The following is an 18,493-nucleotide window of genomic DNA, read 5'->3' as shown; positions in this document are numbered from 1 at the left end:
AGAGAGAGAGAGAGAGAGAGAGAGAGAGAGAGAGAGAGAGAGAGAGAGAGTAGAAAGGCATCACCAAGAAGGAGAAGAATGATGATATCCAGCTCAGGATCATGGGTTTGCCAAGCTGATACTCACCAGATGTGAGCCCCAGTTCATACAATATTCTGGGGTTATTGCTTACCATATGCAGTACTTTATGTTTGTCAATGTTAAACTACAGTTGCCACCTCTCACCCCATCTGCTCAACTTTTCTAGATCCTGTTGCAGCAGCGTACTGTCATTAACAACCCTTCCAACCTTAGTATCGTCTACAAACTTGGACATGAAGCCTGCTATACCTTTACCATATTATTAATAAGTAAAGAAAACAACAATGGACCCAACACTCAACCCTGGAGGACTCCACTAATAACATTAGTCCACAAAGAGCAGTGTACATTGATTACCACTCTCTGTCTTCTTCCTCTCAACCATCCCTTTAACCATAGCAGCAATTTGCCTTCAATGCCACACTGCTCTAATTTGTGCAGTAGTCTTCCATGTGCAACAGTATTAAAAGTCTTTCTAAGAACCAAATATATAATATCAAAATTATTCTTTAGATCCAGTTCCTTTGTGACTACATCATAGTATCCAATCAAATTGGTCAGACAAGACTTCCCCTTAACAAGCCAATGCTGTATCTGAACTATATGCAGTGTCGAGTCAGTTTGGTGTGACATAAGCATTGGGAGATCAAAATTGAGAGTAGGAGTGTGCTATAGGCCTAATAACTCTAATGAGTATAATAAAGAAAGTGTACAGGGAAATAGAGTGGTCCTGTAAATCAAAGAGTCTTATAATGGTGGATTTTAATTTCCCAGATATTGACTGGTATTTGGGGGCTGTTCACTCACACACTAGCAAGGCTTTTGTGGATTTATTGGATGATTGTTTTCTACATCAGCATGTTCGGGAGGCAACTAGAGGGAGTAATACTCTTGATTTGATTATCAGTAGTGATTCTTTATGCATTAAGAATATGCAGGTAAATGAACCACTAGGTGGCAGTGATCACAGTGCACTGAAGTGGGATTTACTCAAAGAGGTAACTACCATGAGGGGTAAAGGGAAGGGTTATTGCTTTTGTAAAGGCGACTACGATGGACTGACACAGTGTTTAAATTCTATACAGTGGGACCAAATGATGATGTTACCAACAGCAAATTCAAAATGGGAAGCATTCAAAGAACTTATCTTGGAAACTACTAGGCTTTACATACCAACTAAGAAATATTGTTCAAGGTTTAGGCCTAAGTGGATGTCAAATGAACTAATGAGAAATTAACACGTGACACGTGATAGAAGCCGACTATAGAAACAAGTTGATCTGTAACCAAGTTGCAAAGGAGGTTAGGCAGGTGAAGGCAGATTACGAGAAATCTTCGGCAAGGGATGCAAAGAAAAACAGCAAAGAGTTCTTTACTTATGTAAACTCTAGAAGGAAGGGGATGAATCAGATTGGTCTACTTGATATCGATGGGTCAACTGTTGATGATCCTGCTCAGGTAGCTAACAAACTAAATGAATATTTTGCATCGACATTCACACATGTGGAGTTATTAAGCGAGGGGAATGCCAGAGGTGTATTCAACTCTGGCAGTAAGCTAGAGAATCTTGTAATAACTGAGAGTAAAGTGGAGGAGAAATTGTTGAAGATAAACACAAGAAAGGCACCTGGGGTGGATGGGATCTATCCAGTTATATTAAAGGAGGCAGCAAAGGAAGTAAGCAAACCCTTAGCCATAATTATGAGAGCTTCCTTGGACTCAGGGGAGGTACCCATGGACTGGAGATGTGCAAATGTGACCCCAATTCACAAAGGAGGATCAAAGGCTGACAAGTAATTATAGACCTGTTTGTTTAACTTCTTTTCCTGGAAAATTAATGGAGGCACTGGTTAAAGAAGCACTGCACGATCATCTAGACTAGACTTCAGTTATAGCTCAGATGCAGCATGGTTTTGTTAATGAGAAGTCTTACCTGACCAATTTGATTGGATACTATGATGCAGTCACAAAAGAACTGGATGCAGGGAATAACTTTGATATTATATACTTGGAGCTTAGAAAGGCTTTTGATACTGTTGCACATGGAAGACTGCTGGACACATTGGAGCAGTGTGGCATTGCAGGCAAATTGCTCCTATGGATAAAAGGGTAGTTCAGGGGAAAAAGACAGAGAGTGGTAATCAATGGACACTGCTCATTGTGGACTAATGTTATTAGTGGAGTCCCTGAGGGTTCAGTGTTGGGTCCATTATTGTTTTCTGTATTTATAAATGATATTGATGATGGCATATCAAGCAAAATGTCCAAGTTTGCAGACGATACGAAGATTGGCAGGGTTGTCAAGGGCACTACTGACACTATGCTACTGCAACAGGATGTGGAAAGGTTGAGCACATGGGCTGAGAGGTGGAAAATGAAGTTTAACATTGACAAATGTAAAGTACTACATATGGGAAACAGCAACCCCAGAGCAACGTATCAACTCTGTGGTACTACACTGACAGTGGTAGAGAATGAAAGGGACCTGGGGGTGGTTGTGCGCGGGCAGATATGAAGTTTTCTGAGCAGTGCAGATGGGCTGCAAAAGTAACTCATGGTGTATTGTCGATGATATATAGGAATTTTTCTAGCAGGGATAAGGAGATGATTATTCCCTTGTATAAGGCAATGGTCAGGCCACACCTAGAGTATTGTATACAGGTCTGGAGGCCTCATTTCAAGAAGGATGTAGAGATGCTGGAATGAGTACAGAGAAGGGCAACAAGATTAATGAATGGAACAAAGGGGTGCTTTTACGAAGAAAGGCTTAAATTTTGTAAATTACAGTATCTGGGGACTAGGCACCAGCGAGGTGATCTGGTAGAGATGTATAAAGCCTTGAATGGTTTGAGCATGCTCAATGCTGAAGGGATTCTCCTTTTGCTCAGAATAATCACCTGAAAGGGCATAAATTCAAATTGAGTAAAGACAGATGTAGGATAGAAGTGAGGAAATTTGCCTTTAGCCAGCGGGTGGTTGGTTGGTGGAATAAACTTCCATCCCTTGTCGTGGAAGTTGATAGCCTAAATAAGTTTAAGGCTCAGCTGGACAGGTATTTCGAACGAACAGGGGGGTGAAGTGGAAGTGGTTATTTTTTATTTATTTATTTTTTTTTTTTTTGGCTGATGCTGTATAAACTTGCTTTCTTGCATCAAATGCCTCTACTAATGCTAATGCTATAACTGAAGTCTTGTTTAGATGATCCTGCAATGCTTCTTTAACCAGTGCCTTCATTAATCTACCTGCAACAGAAGTTTAACTAACAGGTCTGTAATTACCTGTCTCCCGTTCATTCTTCTTTGTAGCTTGGGGTCAGATTTGCACATTTCCAGACCATGGGTACCTCTCCTGAGTCCAAGGGAGCTCTCATAATTATGGCTAAGGGTTTGCTTACTTCCTTTGCTGCCTCCTTTAATATAACTGAATAGATTCCATCCGCACCAAGTGCTTTTCTTAAGTTTATCTTCAACAATTTCTCCTCCACTTTACTCTCAGTTATTACAAGATTATCTAGCTTATTGCCAGAGTTTAATACACCTCTGGCATTCCTCTCTTTGAATAACTAATCATGTGTGAATGTAGTTGCAAAATATTCATTTAGGTTGTTAGCTAACTGAGCAGGATCATCAACAGTTGAAACATCGATATCAAGTGGACCAATTGGATTCATCCCTTTACTTCTAGAATTTACATAAGTAAAGAATTCTGCTGTTTTTCTTTGCATCCTTTGCCAAAGATATCTCATAATCTGCCTGCCTAACCTCCTTTGTGACTTGGTTACAGATCAACTTATATTTATCATAGGCTTCTGTGTCACCTGTTAATTTATATGTATCCCATGGATTTTTCTTCTCTGCCAGATGTCCAATTAGTTCATATGACATCCATTTAGGCCTAAATCTTGAACAATATTTCTTATTTGGTATGAAAAGCCCAGTAGCATCCAAGATTATTTCTTTGAATGCTTCCCGTTTCGAATTTGCTGTTGGTAACATCGTCAGTTGGTCCCCCCATATAGAATTTAAATACTGACTCAGACCACCATAGTCACCTTTACAAAAGAAAAAACCCTTCCCTTTACCCCCGACAGTAGTTACCTCTTTGAGTAAATCCCATTTCAGCACACTGTGATCACTGCCTCCTAGTGGTTCCTTTATCTGCACATTCTTAATGCATGAAGAATCACTACTTATAATCAGATCAAGATTATTACTCCCTGTAGTTGTCTCTTGAACATGCTGCTATAGAAAACAATCATCCAATAAATGCACAAAAGCCTTCGTAGTGTGTGAGTGACCAATCCACAAATTCCGGTCAATCTTGGGGAAATTAAAATCCCTCATTATAAGACACTCTGATTTACTGGCCCACTATTTCTCTGCACAATTGCTCATTACTGCTCAACATTGCATTGTCCACCAACATCAATTGCATGCACTTCCTTAGATTTTGTGTGTTTCTTAACTAACAGCATAATCCTTCCTCCCTTCCTGTCCTGTCTATCATTTCTGTACACATTGTGCTCCACGAATTCCGATTATGTTTGTGTGACACCACTTCTCTGATATCCCAACAATATCTGCCTTTGATATCTTGACTAGCACTTCCAGCTCATCAAATTTATTAACTATACTCCAAACATTGGTGTACATGCAAGTATACATGTACATGTTTCTACTCTTAGTTAACCTCACACTGCCCATGTATTTATTTGTTGCACTGACCTCCCAAAAATCCCCCTTGCCTTGCTTTCCAGGCTGCTGCTCAATTGTATATCAATAGAAACAGTGCAAGAATCACTTTCACCTTTGCCAGCGGCTATTGTTAATCTATTAGTCTGTGTATCCCACCCCCAAGCTAGCAGTTTTCCAACCCACCTAACTCTGCCTCGATAGCACCAGCAAATATTCTTGCACCCTTTCTATTTAAGTGTTTCCCATCCCTGTAGAAGCAGTCTCTCCTGGTAGTAAGTACAGACCAGACTGAAAAAAAATTATACCCCTTGAGACGTCTCCGTAGCCAGGTGGGAAGGAGCAGCAGTGCGTAGCACATGCTTTTTGATTAGACCGGGGTTCGAGCCCGTCACCACCTAATACAGAGGATACGGAAAGGTCAGGAACGACCACCACATATTTAAGGAGCAATATGGCTTTAGTTGCTAATGCTCCTAAAAACCAATTAACAAACAATACCCCTTGAGCCTTGCACAATCTCTCCAGGGCCAAATTGATTGACAAGGCCCTAATCATATACTTGCTCCTATCATGTCTGGGCAGAATTGCAGACACTTTCAAATTCAACACAATCTCGCATTTTTTTCCAATATTGTTTACTTATCAAGTAATTCCGGCGGTCTCCTACTCTTAATATCATTAGTGTCAATGTGTACAACAATATCACCCTTTGTGCCCTTAAAAGATGATATCTGCTCTACAATTTCAAAAACCTTTGCCCTTGCCAGACATACCCTGGTCCTGTTCCACCTATCCTTTTTGCACAATATGTCTGCTGTTTCCCTGACAATAGAGTCACTGACAATAACTAGTTTCTTTGGGATCAGTGCATTCTGCCTTGGGGTTGCCACTGTGTTGCGTGATGTTCAAGTGCAAGCTCTGGCATTGATGTGGGCAGCTGAGAGCTTGATGGGCCCCTCAATTTTAATCCTTCAAGAGCATCTACACTGTCCTTCAAGCTCTCAAATAGGCGATAACAGTGCTGAGTTGGCACCTGATTTTCTCTCATTCCTTACATTGCACACACACGCACGCACACACGCACGCACGCACGCACGCACGCACGCACGCACGCACGCACACACACACACACACACACACACACACACACACACACACACAAAGACATTTCCTTTGGCAATATCATGTCCCATTTCTGATTGTCCACAAACATCAAACAAGCAGTGCATTTCAATAGACTGTGATTCAGAGGCCAACCGCTCCCCTCAGTTCTCCCCTGAGTTTGGCCTTTTGCTTTGCTGATTTATATTCAATTTCAAATAAAATTCCAATACAAAATATAACCGTAAATTTATATCCCAATGCAGTTATAACACTATATATATGTATTTCAGTATTGAATATTATCTCCAAGTTAAGTTATATGACTTTCATATTTCCTGTCAAGTTATATGTATTAATTTATAATGTTACGTTTGTAAAAATCAGGTTGTTATGTGTATTTAGTTAAAAAAGTACAATTTAATTGAGAATGAAATTAAATAAGATTAGTAAATTTTACTGATTAAGTGATACTACTATACTCGCTACCTAGTTTTCCATTAAACCTTATGCTATCTAGTTCAGGGTACACGTTGTATTGTATAACAATGGCGGCAAGTTACGAATGGTAAATTGAACCCCAGGGGCTCGCATCTGGTGAGTATGGGCTTGGCACACCTAGGGTCCTGGGGCGCCTCCGTAGCCAGGTGGGAAGGAGCAGCAGTGCGCAGCACACGCTTCTTGATTAGACCGGGGTTCGAGCCCGTCACCACCAAATACGGAGGATGCGGAAAGGTCAGGGAATGACCACCGCATATCCCGGAGCAATATGGCCTTAGTTGCTAATGCTCCTAAAAACCAACAAAACAAACAAACAAACTAGGGTCCTGAGCTGGATATCATCATTCATCCCTTTCTTGGTGATTCCCTTCCCTTCTACTTCTGACTCTCTCTCTCTCTCTCTTAGGGTAATTCAAATTTTTTTTTTTTTTTTTTTTTTGGGCTGGCTGGTGCAGCATAAGCCTCAGGCTTCCTTGAACTATATGACTAATAATAATAATAATAATAATAATAATCTATGGAGACGAGGCATTAATTACTTTCAAAATCGCCCTATCTAAAATCAAAATAAACCATGGAGCTTGACTAGGTCTATAAGCTACTTAGAGAAAATAATTTAATCTAACAATTAAATCAATACAATGGCTAAATATAATTAAAAACTTATAGAGTTGTATAATGAGTGGTTTTTGTATAATAATGCTTTATTCACCAACTTCAGTTTGTTTCAAATTCAGCTATATTGCACATGCACAACTACAGTGCAGTCTTAATTAATTAAAATAACAATAAATAAATAATAACATAAACTATTGACTTTCTCCTCCCATAAGTGTCTATCTAGCTGACCAATGAATTTTGCCAAACTGTCAACTTCAACCAAGGTGGCTTGGAAAGGGAATCTTGAATAAGCTGATATTGAAATAGCGCAATGAGTTGTGCAGGGCGAGATTCATTGCTTAATGTGTATATTCATAATATAGGAGGTGTGATCAAAAAGTTCATGGACAAACTCATATTTCAGAGATCATTACTAGAGGCATATGATGCAAGAAAGAAAGTTTATATAGCATCACCCAAAAAAACAAACACATCCCATTTCACCCATCCATTCATTCCAAATGTTTGTCTAGTTCTGCCTTGAATTTGTTTAATCTATCAACTTCCACAATGACAGAAGAAAGTTTGTCCCAGCAATCAACTTCCCTCTGGCTAAAGGTAAATTTCTGCACATCTATTTGACAACTGTCTTTTTCTCAATTTCAGTTTATTCCCCTCAGGTTTGTAATTTGAATCATGAAGCTTATCAGCTATTTGGATGAATCTCCTTTAAAATGGTCTCCATGATGCTGCATACTCAAATTCTTCTGCAAATTTTGACACTCCGACAAGCTTCTTTTGATATGGCTAATTATTTCTGTGCCATATTCTGAATAACCACCTCAGTCGCTGCATTCCTAGTTCACTGTTAGATACCTCGAGTAAGTGGTACACAGAAATCCACCCATGAGTGAGTAGGTGGATTTCTGTGAAAAATATTTCATGCTTTGTTTTGTTCTTTTTTTACTTCAAAAAAATTACTTTTTCCACCAAACTTTTAAATACATTGGAAACTGAACATTTGTTCTAGGGATGCAACTCTGTTGCATGAAGTTATTCTCCAGTTATACATGCAAATGCACTGTTGGGTGTTACTCAGATTAATTGTAGGTTCAATATGGCTTTTGACCTTTGTCTTTCCAAGATTGCTATTTCAAGTTTCTATTTTGGGTTTCTGCAAGGTAAACTGGGGGAGGGGGAGTTTCTGTTATGGTAACAATGCAGATAATTGGTGGACAGAGGAAGTTCTGTTATACTAACAACAGGGACCACAACAGGGCTAAGAAATGGCAGATGAAATTTAGCATTGATAAATATGAAGCACTGCATATGAGTAGCAGTACTTCCAGATTAACATAGCAACTGTGTGGTACTAAACTCAGGGTAGTGCAAAATGAAAATGAGCTGGGGGTGTGATTGTGCAGTCATATATATGAAGTTCTCTGAGCAGTGCAGATAGGCTGCTCATGGAGGGTTTTGTCAATGATATACAGAAGCATTGCTATCAGGGATAAGGAGGTGTTTATCCAGTTGTATAAGGCAATGGTCAGGCCACACCTTGAGTACTGTATACTAGTCTGGAGGCCTCACTTTAGGAAGGATGTAAATCTGCTGGAATGGGTGCAGAGAAGGGCAAACAGATTGGTGAGGGGAACAAAAGGGTGTTCTTACCAAGAAAGTTTTCAGTTTTGCAAATTGCAGTGGCTAATGACTTGGCACCTATGGGGAGATCTGATTAAGGTGTATAAGGCTTGAAAAGATTGAATAAACTAAATATTGATGGAATTCATAGGGAAGAACATTGAGGGAAGGGGCATAAATTCAAGTTGGGGAAGGACAGATATAGGATAGATGTATAGACATTTAATTCAGCCAGTGGGTGGTTGATTGTTGGAACAAAATCCCATCTGTTGTTGTGGAAGTAGGTGGTTTGAATAAATTAGGAAGAACTTCACTGTTGCTTTTCATGTAAGAATAGGATATAAAACCTGAGAACATATTGTAAGGTCTATTGTGGTGTTAGTGCCAGTAAGAAAGTGGATATATGTGGGTAACCCATCATTTAATAATTTTTCAATTAGCTTGCCACTTCTGTCAATACTATTATTAATCTGCAGAGAAGGTGGCTATTCAAGTCTTCCAGTGAATGTAGATAGATCATATGATATACGTCTATTCCTTTTTGAAACTAAAAAAGTTCTAAAGGTGAATTTGACCAGATCTGTTGGGATGTGCTATTTGGATTAATAATTAATATACTAATTTTACCATAGCATATTCTTTTACACTTAATCCTAACTGCTTTGCACACAGCCTTAATTAGCAGATTAGCTGCTGCAATTAAAAGAAAAAAATGACAGATGGAGGCTGAACGTTTTTTGTCATTATGGTACCCAAACTGTGTACTTAATTGTATACTTTCATCGCATGACCTGCACACTTTCATGATGAATACAGAAAAAGTAAATTTTTAAAAATATTTTTTGTAAGACACACTGTGCATGTCATGTACATGTGCCTCGTACTACTTGTTTTCATTTGTACCATTTAACACAGGATTTTAATGTTAACTGGAGTAACATAAATAACAATTATGTTAACTCACAAATAAAAAGAACATAATTGCAATATGAGATAATATTCAAACCCACCATATAACTTATTTTTAGCATCCATATGATATAATATCCAACACATGTGAGAGCAACACATGTGGACAGGCATTTTTACAAAGACTTTGAATATGATAACAACATTATTATTTTAAAAATTTTTCAATGTAGAAAAATTTCCCTGAATACAAGAATAATTTGAGTATTTAGCTGGGGGGGGGGGGGTTTAAATTTTAAAATTTTCAATTTGTTATCTGGGTTTTTTGCTTAGAAATTTGCAATATTATCAATTATTATATTTCTATTACTGCATTTTTCAAAATTCTCATACAGTACTCCCTCAAAAATATAATAGAGGAAACAAAAAAATGGATGCTAAATAAAGCAACCTAATTATAGGCTAGCATATAGTTTCACATTAATTAAGGGTAAAATCATTAGTATTAATACTGGCAAATGATGCAAGTGAAGCAGGTTTATAGAGTATCAGCAAGGGAGAAAAAAAAACATGCTACTCCCACTTCTTCCTTAAATTTATTCAAATTATCCACTTCCACAACACCAGATGAAAGTTTGTAACAATCATTCACTCTCTGACAGAAAGCAAATTTTCACCCATATTCTGCAACTATCCTTTTTCAATTTATATTAACTTATGTGTGATTTCTGAAAACGAATAAGAATGTCATCAGCATTTTGATTACTCTATCCATTCCAAACCTTAAACACTTCAATCAGATCTCAGTGCAAAGAATGCCTAATTCAATATGCTGCATTTTGAAGCCATTAACTTTATGAAAAGTTAATGGCTTCAAAATAACCATTACTAACCATTACTTTATAAAATGTACTGTTCAGAGAGCAGTGTATTTGGGATTTACAGAACATCACTTGAAATGTCTAGAGGTTACAATGGTGATATGACTAATGCAGCTCACAGCAACAATTAATGTGGCAACTTTGTTGTTATTTTAACTTCTTTTAAAAAAAGCTCCTTTTTTTGTCTTAATGTTCACAATGTTCTATCATTATAAATATATAAGCTAACCTTCAAAGTTCTGTAGAGTGTGATCAAAATTTGGACCAGTTCCATTTGTTGGTGTTGGCCCTGAGTTCCTTATCCATTGCAAATCAACTCCTTTTTCTCTGTTTTGCCAAGTACACAGATCACGTTCAAAGTTGCAGCTTCCTGGTAATGGGCATTTTTCTTCGTTTAATATAACTTCATCTAAAGCTATATAACCTTCATTTCCTCGATATGTTGTCCCTTCAAACACAACCTGCAAAAACATTAAAAAAAAAACATAGCACTTTAACATTTGCACCACTGGTATATTCAAGAACTTAAAATAAAAAATTTCAAGACAAAATTTATTTATTCTTTGAAACTATCAATTTCTAGGAAAATTCACGGGTTGGGGTCAGGGGATAATGTGCACAGAAAGAGACAATATAGGAGACATGTCAACCAGTAAAACTTACTTAAGTGTTTATAATGGATGTAGAAGAGTAACAAAAACTTAAGTGACGACACTGCTCACATTCTGTAATAATGCCAGTATATAAAATGAATGAATATGAGCTGTTGGAAAATCTTACTGTAAGGTTAAATAAGAAAGGGGACTCATCCTGACACCAGAAATGAGGAATTTCATTATGGTGATTATAAGGAGGTTAGGCGAGCGAAGGCTAATTATGAGAAATCCTTGGCAAAGGAGGCAAAGAAAAACAAAGACTTCTTTACTTATGTAAACTCTAGAAGGAAGGGGATGAATCAGATTAGTTCACTTGATGTCAGTGGTTCGACTACTGATGATCCTCCTCAGATAGTTGACAAACTGAATGAGTATTTTGCGTCTACATTCAAACATGAGGAATTCTATAAGGAAGGGGAGGACAGAGATTTACTAAACTCTAACAGGCAGCTTACCGATTTTGTAATAATGGAGAGCAAAGTGGAGGAGAAATTGTTGAAGTTAAACATTAAAAAGGCACCTGAGGGCAGATGGAATCTATCCAGTTATATTATTATTATTATAATTAGCCATAGAGTGCAAGGAAGCCTGATGCTTATTGCTGCAACAGCCAAAAAAATTTCTCAAAATTACCCTGAGAGAGAGAGAGAGAGAGAGAGAGAGAGAGAGAGAGAGAGAGAGAGAGAGAGAGAGAGAGAGAGAGAGAGAGAGAAGTAGAAGGGAAACACCAAAAAAGAGAAGAATGACGATATCTAGCTCAGGACCCTGGGTGTGCCTAGTCCATACTCACCAGATGTGAGTCCCTGGGGTAAAAAGAGGTGGAAAAAGGAGTAAGCAAATCCTTAGTCATAATTATGAAATCCTTAGATTCAGGGGAGGTACCCATGGACTGGAGATGTGAAAATATATCCCAAATTCACAACGAGGGTTCAAAGTGTGAAGCAAATAATTATAGACATGTTAGTTTAACTTCTGTTCTGGGGAAAATAATGGAGTCACTGGTTAAAGAAGTGATGCAGGATCACCTAGACAAGACAACAGTAATAATTCAGACACAGCATGGGTTTGTTAAGGGGGAGTCTTTTCTGACCAATTTTATTGGATACTATGAAGTAATCACAAAGGAACTGGATGCAAAAAATAATTTTGATATCGTATACTTGGATTTCTGAAAGCTTTTGATTGTTGCATATGAATGCTGCACAAATTGGAGTGTTATGGCATTAAGGGAAAGTTGCTGCAATGGATAAAGGGATGATTAAATGGGAGATGGCAGAGAGTAGTAATAAATATACACTGCTCTACATGGACTAATATTATTAGTGGAGTTTCCCAGGGTTCAGTGCTGGGCCCATTGTTGTTTTGTACATTTATTAATGATATTGATGCAGGTATATGAGGCTTGATGTCCAAGTAGGCAGATGACACAAGGTTGGCAGGGTTGCTAATAATACTGAAGACAGTGTGCAACAGGATCTAGAAAAGTTAGGTGGATCGGTTGAGAAGTGGCAACTGAAGTATAATATTGACAAATGCAAAGTACTGCATATAGTTAGCAGTAACCCAAGAGAAATGTACCTACTCTGTGGTACTATACTCATGAAGGAGAATGAAAAAGACCTGGGGTAACTGTGCACAAATTAATAAGTTGGCAAAAGCAGTGTATTACCACAAAATGCTCAATATCCTGTTTTAATACGCAAGCTACTACAGTTTTTAGGCTTGGTGTATTTCTGTAAAGGAATACGACAGGCTTTCAGCTTGTTCACTCAATTCACCCATCCTTCACTCAAAAAATTTGTTTGGTTCACCCTTGAACCCTGGAATTTATTTCAGCTGTCAACTTCCACAACAACAGATGGAAGTATGTTCCAGAAATCAACCACTCACTGGTTACAGGCAAATTTCCATACATCTATTCTACAACTTCCTCAATTTGAATTTATGCTTGATCAGGTACGGAATCTGAGCAAAAGGAAGAATCACATCAGCATTGAGCTTGCTCAAAACATTTTGCAATTCTGCCCAGACACAATAGGAGGAAGTATATGATGAGAGCCCTGTTGATTAATTTGGCCCTGGAAAGATTGTGCAAGACTCAAGCGGTAGAATTTTTTTCAGCCTGGTCTGTACTTGTTAACAGGAGAGACTGCTTCTACAGGGATGGGATACACTTAAATAGAAAGGGTGCAAGAATGTTTGCTGATGCTATTGAGGCAGTGTTAGGTGGGTAGGAAAACTGCTAGATTGGGGGGGATACAAGGACTAATAGATTAACAGTAGCCACTGGCAGAGGTTAAAGTGATTCTTGCATTGCTTCTATTGGAATGAGATGCAGGATATTTCAGAGACTGCTGGGAATCATGGGGGTACAAGTAAACACATGAGTTGTGTTAGGGTGGCTAAGGGGAAGAGCAGGTGCATGTATACTTGAGTGTACACCAATGCTAGGAGTTTAGTAAATAAATTTGATGAATTTGAGGTATTGCTCAAAACATCAAAGGCAGATATTGTTGGGATTTCAGAGACATGGTGTCACACAGATATAAGGAATGCAGAACTGGAATTTCGGGAGTACAACGTCTACAGAAAGGATAGGAAGGGAGGAGGGGTTATGCTATTAGTTAAGAAACACATAAAAGCCAAGGAAGTGAAGCCAGTCGACATCGCTGGACAGTGCAGTGTTGAGTCACTTTGGTGTGACATAAGCATTGGGAGATAAAAATTGAGAGTAGGAGTGTGCTATAGGCCTAATGACTCTGATGAATATAATAAGAAACTGTACAGGGAAATAGAGTGGGATAGTAAATCAGAGAGTCTTATAATGGGGGATTTTAATTTCCCAGATATTGACTGGAATTTGAGGGCTGGTCACTCACACACTAGCCAGGCTTTTGTGTATTTATTGGATGATTGTTTTCAACATCAGCATGTTCGGGAGGCAACTAGAGGGAGTAATACTCTTGATTTGATTATCAGTAGTGATTCTTCATGAATTACGAATCTGCAGATAAATGAACCACTAGGTGGCAGTGATCACAGTGTGCTGAAGTGGGATTTAATCAAAGAGATAACTACCAATAGGGGTAAACGGAATGGTTATTGCTTTCGTAAAGGCGACTACGATGGACTGAGACAGTATTTAAATTCTATACAGTGGGACCAACAGCAAATTCAAAATGGGAAGCATTCAAGGAACTTATCATGGAAGCTACTAGGCTTTACATACCAACTAAGAAATATTGTTCAAGGTTTAGGCCTATATGGATGTCAGATGAACTAATGAGACATATGGCAGAGAAGAAAAATGCTTGGAAACGAGTTGATCTGTAACCAAGTTACAAAGGAGGTTAGGCAGGCGAAGGCAGGTTACGAGAAATCTTTGGCAAGGGATGCAAATAAAAACAGCAAAGAGTTCTTTACTTATGTAAATTCTAGAAGGAAGGGGATGAATCAGATTGGTCCACTTGATATCGATGGGTCAACTGTTGATGATCCTGCTCAGGTAGCTAACAAACTAAATGAATATTTTGCATCGACATTCACACATGAGGAGTTATTCAGCAAGCGGAATGCCAGAGGTGTATTCATCTCTGGTTGTAAGCTAGAGAATCTTTTAATAACTGAGAGTAAAGTGGAGATTGTTGAAGATAAACACAAGAAAGGCACCTGGAGTGGATGGGATCTATCCAGTTATATTAAAGGAAGTAAGCAAACCCTTAGCCATAATTATGAGAGCTTCCTTGGACTCAGGGGAGGTACCCATGGACTGGAGATGTGCAAATGTGACCCCAATTCACAAATGAGGACCAAAGGCTGACACAAGTAATTATAGACCTGTGAGTTTAACTTCTGTTCCCAGAAAATTAATGGAGGCAATGGTTAAAGAAGCACTGCAGGATCATCTAGACAAGATTTCAGTTATAGCTCGGACACAGCATGGTTTTGTTAACGGGAAGTCTTGCCTGACCAATTTGATTGGATACTATGATGCCATCACAAAAGAACTAGATGCAGGGAATAACTTTGATATTATATACTTGGATCTTAGAAAGGCTTTTGATACTGTTGCACATGGAAGACTGCTGCACAAATTGGAGCAGTGTGGCATTGGAGGCAAATTGCTGCTATGGATAAAGGGGTGGTTGAAGGGGAGAAGACAGAGAATGGTAATCAATGGACACTGCTCATCATGGACTAATGTTATTAGCGGAGTCCCTCAGGGTTCAGTATTGGGTCCATTATTGTTTTCTGTATTTATAAATGATACTGATGATGGTATATCAAGCTTAATGTCCAAGTTTGCAGACGATACAAAGGTTGTGCAGGATTTTCAAGGACACTACTGACACTATGCTACTGCAACAGGATCTGGAAAGGTTGAGCAGATGGGGCTGAGAGGTGGCAAATGAAGTTTCACATTGACAAATGTAAAGTACTACATATGGGAAACAGCAACCCCAGAGCAACGTATCAACTCTGTGGTACTACACTGACAGTGGTAGAGAATGAAAGGGACCCGGGGGTGGTTGTGCGGGCAGATATGAAGTTTTCTGAGCAGTGCAGGTGGGTTGCAAAAGTAGCTCATGGTGCATTGTCAATGATATATAGGAATTTTTCTAGCAGGGATAAGGAGGTGATTATTCCCTTGTATAAGGCAATGGTCAGGTTACATCTAGAGTACTGTATACAGGCCTGGAGGCCTCATTTCAAGAAGGATATAGGGATGCTGGAACGAGTACAGAGAAGGGCAACAAGATTAGTGAATGGAACAAAGGGGTGCTCTTACGAAGAAAGGATTAAGTTTTGCAAATTACAGTGTCGGGAGACTAGGCACCAGCGAGGTAATCTGATAGAGGTGTATAAAGCCTTAAATGGTTTGAGCATGCTCAATGCTGATGGGATTCTTTCTCTTGCTCAGAATAATCACCTGAGAGGGCATAAATTCAAACTGAGGAAAGACAGATGTAGGATAGACGTGCGGAAATTTGCCTTTACCCAGCAAGTGGTTGGTTGGTGGAACAGATTTCCATCCCTTGTCGTGGAAGTTGATAGCCTAAATAAGTTTAAGGCTCAGCTGGACAGGTATTTCGAACGAACAGAGGGGTGAAGTGGAAGTGGTTATTTTTTATTTATTTATTTATTTTTTTTTTTTGGGCTGATGCTGCATAAGCTTGCTTTCTTGCATCAAATGCCTCTACTAATGCTAATGCTAATGCTAATTTGAACTTATACATCTCAATCAGATTACCTCACAGGTGCCTAGTCTACAGATGCTACAATGTGCAGAACTTAAGCCAATCTTGGTAACAACAACCCTTTGTTCCACTCACTAAGCTCGTTGCCCACCTCTATACTTGTTCTAGTAGATCAAGATCTTACTTAAAATGAGGCCTCCAGACTTGTATGCAGTATTAAAGGTGTGGCCTGAGCACTGCATTATACAAGGGGACAATTACCTCCTTTATCCTTGCTCGCAAAATTCCCATATATCATTAACAAGATCCCAAGAAATACTTTTGCAGCCTGTCTGCACTGCTCAAAAAACCTCATATCTGACTGCACAATTATCTCCAGGTTGTTTTCGTTTTCCATTACGGTGAGTGTAGTACTGCACAATACTACACTCAGCGTAGTACAGTACTGCACAGCTGGTATATTACACTGGTTTACTGCTACCCATATGCAGTCAATGTTAAACTTCAGTTGCCAACTCTCACCCCATCTGCTCAAGTTTTCTAGATCCTGTTGCAGCAGTGTACTATCCTCTGTCATTAAGGGTGATATACCTTAATCAATATTATTGATAAATGGAAACCCCTGGGGTACTCCAGTAATAATATTAGTCCATGAAGAGCAGTGACTATTGATTATCACTCTCTGTCTACTCCTGCTAACCATCCTTTTATCCACTGTAGCAACTTGTAGAGTAGTCTTCCATGAGCAACAGTATCAAAAGTTTTCCTAAAATACAAGTATATAATATACAAATTATTTTTTGCATCCAATTCCTTTGTGACCACATCATGTTTAGGTTTTTCTTTAGCATTGTCATTTATTTGTCTAAGTTGAGTAACTTCATTCTTACTAGTCCTTGCTATCTGGGCATACCTGAGAGTATTCGTGTTTTTATAATTATCCTTCTCGTCAGTTACTGTTTCCACTTTTGCTTTTAAAACTCTGTTCTCAGTCTTAAGTTCAATGACTATTTGTTCTAATAAAGATCAAAAGTTCACAATCTGCAGACTTATGGCAGATATCATCCTATTGGTCTGCATGTGCTAAAATTCCTCCACATATAATTTTACTCCTTTCACCTGTTTTATCGGATCGAAATTAGTTTCGTTATCCAATTTATTTTCTTCTTCCGCAGCTTCCTTGTCTTTGTTCTCTGTTATATTTTTCCCTTTTCTAGCTCTTTTTGTACTAAGGGGGCCAGGGGAACACATTTCTAAGTCTTGTTATCTCTCCCTTATGGCAGAACTCTATTAAACCTGATCTCTGAGTGTTCATTCAAATCAATGTTGCAATCTGTATCACTTGATTTTTGGCTTTTACTGGTGTAATTTGGATCCTTATTTCGCACCTTATTGTGATTCTCTTGTTCCCGAGGTCACAAAAAACAATTTTGATATCTTATTTTCAAAAATAGACCTATTATTACCCAAGTTATTATCTGCATTTTCCGTTTGTGTGGAAAAAAGCGGAATGCGTGTTTCTTTGTTTTTCGTAGAAAACAAAGAAAAGTTTGTTAAATATCGAAATTAAGCGAGAGTTATGGGAATAATCAAGCTCCCCTCATTTGAAATGCTTCTACAGCTATTTTTGATTTCAAAACTGTGAACAGTTTTTGATTTCTCGTAGATTGCAAAATTAAAATTGGTCCTGGTGCCAATACAATCACTATGGTGATTGTTCTATTAACTGTATTGGTCCTAAAAACGCTGGGGAATCGAAAAAAACAACTAAAAAATTAAAATAAATGCATTTACCTTGTGAAATTCCAGTTTCTTCATCTCTAAGTGTTTTCATAATCCGAAAATACACATCAAACACTGTAAAAAATCTAAAGACAGCAAAATCCGTTATTGAACACTTTCCCCTGTATACCTATCAAGCAGACATCTGCTGATGCACGTACACTTGCTACCGAGTGTAATGTTGACGCCCTGCAGAGTTAGAGCAGCAAGATTATACATTAGCTGATCTGGAGGCCTCTTAGAGATACCAATAGAATTAGTAAAGGCACATGATGCAAGAAAGCAAGCTTATATAGCATTAACCCAAAAAAAAAAAAAAAACACTCTCATTTCACCCATTCACTCACTCCAAATGTTCGTCTAGTTCTGCCTTGAATCTATTTAAGCTATCAATTTCTACAATGACAGATGGAAATTTGTTCCAGCAATCAACCACTCGATGGTTAAAG

At 38.4% G+C, this 18,493-nt stretch overlaps 1 protein-coding gene across 1 annotated transcript in view; it reads right to left on the bottom strand.

Moving 5' to 3' along the window:
• The window catches only part of LOC150078523 (MAM and LDL-receptor class A domain-containing protein 2-like), a 765,548-nt gene that overhangs the window by 572,397 nt on the left and 174,658 nt on the right, over positions 1 to 18,493 (bottom strand). The window contains exon 10 of the mRNA XM_090384594.1: positions 10,638 to 10,869. Within this exon, the coding sequence (XP_090240720.1) occupies positions 10,638 to 10,869 (232 nt within the window). The remainder of the gene's footprint in view (positions 1 to 10,637; positions 10,870 to 18,493) is intronic.

The sequence above is a fragment of the Mastigoproctus giganteus genome, chromosome 11 (assembly GCF_048544385.1).
Source record: "Mastigoproctus giganteus isolate SK-2022 chromosome 11, ASM4854438v1, whole genome shotgun sequence".
NCBI lineage: Eukaryota > Metazoa > Arthropoda > Arachnida > Uropygi > Thelyphonidae > Mastigoproctus > Mastigoproctus giganteus.
This window is presented reverse-complemented; position numbering and strand designations above follow the sequence as displayed.